Genomic DNA, 5853 nt, shown 5'->3' with positions numbered 1-5853 from the left:
TAATACTCCCAAGCATCCTCCCAGTAGTGAACACCTCAGTCACACAGTTACACAGTCACAATCAGTCCTCCTCCCATCCTCACTACTACTCTAGCAAACTGCACTGCAAATCTGACACGTCTTCTTTCTTTTTCGCACCCGCTCTCACCTCACTTTTCCCCACTCTCACTCTCTTTCGCCTCCCCTTAATCCATCCTCCCCTCCTCTTCCCAATCATTCCATTCATTGACGCACCGACAACTCCCGAACTTCTCAACTTCTTAACTCGACAACGCAGTATGAAGAGTGAACAGTCGTCTGGTGGCGGCTACGGCGGCGGCGGTGGTGGTGGTAAGTTGAAGATAAGCTAAATGACAATATGATAAATCTAATCAATCAATTTTGTTCGTTTGAAAATCTAGGCTACGGCGGCGGCGGTGGAGGTCAGTTTCCCTAGAAGACTCATTGAGGAGTCCACTTCAACGTTTGTATTAACCCTTTCCCAAACCAAATAGGTGGCGGTTATGGCGGCGGTGGAGGCGGTGGAATGATGATGATGTGCGGCGGTGGTGGCGGCTGCGGTGGTGAGAAGAAGAAGGTAAGAGTTGTACAACAACAACAAATCCAAAAACCTAAACATTAACCTTTTATTTTTTCCACCAGACGACCATCTCTTTCGACATTCCCGATCTCGGCCTAGGCGGCATGGGAAAGGGCATGGGTGACATGATGGGCAACCTAGGGTCAATGCTGGGCAACCTTGGCAAGTCCATGAGCAAAGGCGGCGGAGGCGATGACTGCGGCGGTGGCGGCTATGGTAAGCTCACTTAATTCCGATAAATAGTTATCACCTAATCACCTAATCTCAAATTATCATCAGGCGGTGGTGGCGGCGGCGGCGGCGGCTACTAGAACTAGCTTCAAGTTAGTCAACGTTTACGTCTCCCCAAATCACAGTCAAAGTCGTGCACCAGTTTGGCCTACCTTTGACTAGCTAGGTCTCCACTTTATAGCCTTCCTCGTCTTCCTTGCTCATCAACTCCAAATTTTCCTCTCTTTTTCTTCCTCTCTATCTTTTCTGTCCCTCCGTCTCCATACTGCAAATTCCTTTTTTCCCTCATCTCACTCATCCCCACATTTCCCTTCACTCTTTCCTGTCCTCTCCTGTACATCTCCCTCCTCTCCTTCAGTAATCTCATCTTAGCACTCATCCCCAACTCTGAATCAGTCTCATCAATCACCCTTCATCTCTCAATGTTTCACCTCTCTCTCTTCACCTCATTTATCTTTTTTCCTCTCACTCACTATCAAGTGCTGGTGCCGGGTAACTGGCTTATTCGAGTTCACCAGCATCGAGTGTCTGCCATTTGTGTCTATATCTTCTTTCCCTGTGTGTGTATCTTCTGCTCAGACAAGTTCAGACAAATTCTCCNCTCTTTCCTGTCCTCTCCTGTACATCTCCCTCCTCTCCTTCAGTAATCTCATCTTAGCACTCATCCCCAACTCTGAATCAGTCTCATCAATCACCCTTCATCTCTCAATGTTTCACCTCTCTCTCTTCACCTCATTTATCTTTTTTCCTCTCACTCACTATCAAGTGCTGGTGCCGGGTAACTGGCTTATTCGAGTTCACCAGCATCGAGTGTCTGCCATTTGTGTCTATATCTTCTTTCCCTGTGTGTGTATCTTCTGCTCAGACAAGTTCAGACAAATTCTCCTCGTTTACTTTTCTTCTTTTTTCCATTTCTTACTCCTTTTCCTATTTAAATTATTTATTTCTTGAACCTCCATTTTTTAGTTGCGCCAAATTGTTTCAGTTTGTTTGCCATATCTACTAAATTGCTCTCTCACTCAATCGATGCCAAATTCTAAATTTAGTCAATTTTCACCAAGTTCCTCCTCCTCTACCTTAGCCTACTTTTTTTTACTTCCGATCCTAAATTGTGAACGCACTCCTTTTTCTGGACCTCAAAATTACCATTTTTATGTACAAAATTTTTCCTTTTTTCTCCTGCCTCATCACCTTCTGTCCTTTGTCTGACTTTTGTTTGTTTGTCTACTACTTTTTAAGTTTTACCTTTCTTGTCATGAATGAAATAAAAACTACTTTTTGCAATTGCAACGTTTTTTAAACTGTTCAGTTTTTTATTGTTACAAAAAATAACATAACATAAAACATCGGTTAAAATATTAATAATAAGTCTTTGCCTTGGCGTCTTCTTCACAATCACATTCAAGTTTTTTGTTGTTGTTAAAAATACTTAACAGAACACACTTAACAAAAAGGATGCAAAAATACTGAAATTGTAAGGGAATCAATGAGACGAGGGATGATGAAGGCGATGATCAGATTATGTCAGATTATGTCAGGGAATGTGTGTGTGGTCATAGTGGAGTTATCTCTTCTTGCAGCTGACTCCATTGGTCTTTGCAGCAGCTACCATCTCCGATGCACCAACTTCCTGCAGCACTCTCACCGAGGGCCACCGCTCGTGGCCATTCTCCAGGACGGCTTTGGTGTGGTGTGTCCTGAGGTGCTGTTTAGTGGAGCTGATCGTTCCGCCGTTCACCGCTATAGTCAGGCCACCGTTTCGTTGAGGACTGGTGGTGGTGGTGGCAAGAACCGGTGAGGAGGTAGAGTTGGCGCCTCGAAATTGGCAGACGGCAGTGTTGTTGTTGTTGTTGTTGTTGTTGTTGTTGTTATTGTTGTTCAGCTGTTCTAGTGCTAAATCAATAGTGTAACTGGAAAGGGCGCCAATTGTCTCCCCGACGCCGTTGGGAACTCGGGACGGCGAGGCGAGGACAAAGTGACCGTTGGTGAAGGAGGAGGAGGAAGGAGAGGAAGGTGACGGCGGCGGTGGTGATGCGGACAGCGTCAGCAGAGGACGAAGTGTTGAAGGTGATATGGAGGAGGGTGAGTCGGGCGTGAAAGGGATGGTCGTGGTGGAAAGAGGAAGAGGGGGCGGTGTTGAGGGCGGTGATGAGATGAGTAGTGACACCGGAGAGGTCAACGGAGAAACCTCGGGTGGTGATGGAGAGGCGGTGTCATCGAGCAGCGTTGATGACCGCTGAACGGGAATTGGGAGAAGAGGAGGAGGAGTGCCCGGGCGACTGGAGATGCCCAGTGAGATCTTCCGCCGGTGCAGAGGAGGAAAAGGCTCAACTGCCACACCTGCTGAAGAATCTAAGTTTTGCTGCACCTTGCCCGGCCATACCTCTCGTCGGCCATTGCCAATGCCAGCACAGGCACTCTCACCATTGCTGCGAGCAGAGCAGGCGCTGGAACTGCGCAAAGCCCGTTCTGAAACGGTTGATCCACTAGAGCGAATGCGCTTGTGTGCATTAGGTCGGTAGTAGTTGTGAGTTGTGGAAGAAGTGTTGGGGTTGTTGGTTGCTGAATTACCCATCAAAACATTAGCACTACCTCCATTCTGACTGGTCAGCTGGTAAACGCTGCCCTCCCCACCACCACCACCGGCAGTGATGCTCTCCCCACCGACGCTGGTGCTCTCCAGCTGACTGTCCCGCGAGGAAAGCTGCTTACAGGCCTCATTGTGCATCGCCGCTGTGGTGGTGGTCGTGTCCAGCTCGCTGGAGTTGCTCGACGCCTCATTGGAGATAATGGCGGAGTTGTTGCCCTGCCCCAGATGGCGGCCACGATTGCCATTGCTGCTCTTGTGCTGGAGGTTACCCGGCGCCGATGAGCTTCCGCCCGAGTGGTTGGCTAGCCCTCCTCCTCCTCCACCTCCCTTCCGGTTGATGGTCGCACTGGATGAGGTGGTCACTGAGTTGCTGTACANACCCGAGTGGTTGGCCAGCCCTCCTCCCCCTCCTCCTTTCCGGTTGATGGTCGCACTGGATGAGGTGGTCACCGAGTTGCTGTACAGTGCTCGGCTGTAGTGGCCGCCGCACATCACCGTCTCGCGGGTATTTTTCTCCGGCTTCAGCAAGGCAATGTACATCTGCTCATTACAGTTTTCAATATAGGAACAGTAGTTTTACAATGGGAAATTAAAACTTTTAGTTAGGCTCTATTAACTTTACTACATCACCAGCACTTACCTTTGGCACAAAGAGACAGCTAAGCTGCACTGTCCCGCTGAGACTCATCAGCGAGCAGATGAGCAGGTAGCGGACCTCGGTGATGGTGCCCAGGAGGACGAACATCGGCAGGAANGCCCGAGTGGTTGGCTAGCCCTCCTCCTCCTCCACCTCCCTTCCGGTTGATGGTCGCACTGGATGAGGTGGTCACTGAGTTGCTGTACAGTGCTCGGCTGTAGTGCCCGCCGCACATCACCGTCTCGCGGGTATTTTTCTCCGGCTTCAGCAGGGCAATGTACATCTGCTCAATCATCGTTTTCAAGATAAAAACAGTAGTTTTTAAATAAGTAATTAAAACTTTTAGTTCAGCTTTATCACTACAATCCCAGCACTTACCTTTGGCACAAAGAGACAGCTGAGCTGCACCGTTCCGCTGAGACTCATCAGCGAGCAGATGAGGAGGTAGCGGACCTCGGTGATGGTGCCCAGGAGGACGAACATCGGCAGGAAGGTCAGCCAAACGACGCAGGTGGTGTAGTTGGTGAAGGTAATGTAGCGCGCCTCGTTGAAGCCTTCCGGGCACTTGCGCGTTTTGAAGGCGTACACCGTGCAGAAACCGATGAGGACCAGCGGGTNCGCGGGTATTTTTCTCCGGCTTCAGCAGGGCAATGTACATCTGCTCAATCATCGTTTTCAAGATAAAAACAGTAGTTTTTAAATAAGTAATTAAAACTTTTAGTTCAGCTTTATCACTACAATCCCAGCACTTACCTTTGGCACAAAGAGACAGCTGAGCTGCACCGTTCCGCTGAGACTCATCAGCGAGCAGATGAGGAGGTAGCGGACCTCGGTGATGGTGCCCAGGAGGACGAACATCGGCAGGAAGGTCAGCCAGACGACGCAGGTAGTGTAATTGGTGAAGGTAATGTAGCGCGCCTCGTTGAAGCCCTCCGGGCACTTGCGCGTCTTGAAGGCGTACACCGTGCAGAAACCGATGAGAACCAGAGGGTAGAGCAGGCCGAGGAGGTAGGAGGTCCGTTCGGAGCCGGAGCAGATGAGCACCGCCTTGTCACGGGCAGGGTAGACGAACTCGGTGGTGGGCGGGTCGTAGAGGATCCAGGCGACGTTGATGGCCACCTCGATGGCTATCAGCAGACCGGTTATGACCAGCTGAGAGCGCGGCGAGGTGAAGCGCGGCTTGGCCGTCGAGCGGTGGCGGAAGATGCGCGCGATCCGATTGGTCTTCGTGACGATGGCCGAGTAGCAGACGGTGTAGCAGAAGCCGAGGAGGAAGCGGTTGAGGGAGCAGGAAAGAGGGGAGGGGCGGGAAATGATGACGAAGGTCATGGCGAAGGAGAGGAGGATGCCGGCCAGGTGGAGGTGGCTGAGTTCGCGGCCGGCCGCCTTGATCACCGGCGTCTCGGCGAAGCGGCAGAAAACCAGCCAGGTGGAGACGGTGGCCAGCATGCCCGCCGTGGCGATGCCCATCGAGACGATGGTCCACCAGTTGGAGAGGGACAGGTGCAGCGGGGTGAGGGGCACACAGCGCCGCTTGCCGCCCTCCTCGTCCGGAAGCGTCCCCTGCGGACAGTCGGCGCAGGTGAACTCATTGGGCAGGTACTGGTACTGGGAGCAGTTGGTGCACAGCCAACAGCAGGTGTCCCCCTCCAGTTTGAGCTTCGCCTGACCGGGGCCACAGGGCTCGCTGCAGAAGGACTGCGGAAAGGAGGGCTGGGTGGCCTTGAAACGAAGCAGTGATTGATTCAACTTCAGTATCTGCGAGGGGCTGTTCGCCACCGAGCTGGAGTAGAACTGCTCGTCCATGTTCACTGT

At 51.3% G+C, this 5853-nt stretch overlaps 1 protein-coding gene across 1 annotated transcript; it reads left to right on the top strand.

Annotated features, from left to right (window-relative positions):
* Positions 1–358: 358 nt before the first annotated feature.
* Positions 359–5551, top strand: LOC108381977 (glycine-rich cell wall structural protein 1.8-like; the record flags this gene model as incomplete). The annotated part of the gene is made up of 4 exons (XM_017638373.1): positions 359–422; positions 495–577; positions 643–796; positions 4760–5551. Coding segments are annotated over exons 1-4 (1093 nt in total), but the record flags the coding sequence as incomplete, so codon positions are not given.
* Positions 5552–5853: the final 302 nt, after the last annotated feature.

The sequence above is a fragment of the Rhagoletis zephyria genome, unplaced genomic scaffold, assembly GCF_001687245.7.
Source record: "Rhagoletis zephyria isolate East Lansing unplaced genomic scaffold, Rhagoletis_zephyria_1.1 Rzeph_scaffold_24614, whole genome shotgun sequence".
NCBI classification, from domain to species: domain Eukaryota; kingdom Metazoa; phylum Arthropoda; class Insecta; order Diptera; family Tephritidae; genus Rhagoletis; species Rhagoletis zephyria.
Note: the sequence above shows the minus strand (reverse complement) of the source record. Positions and strands in the feature narration are given on the sequence as shown.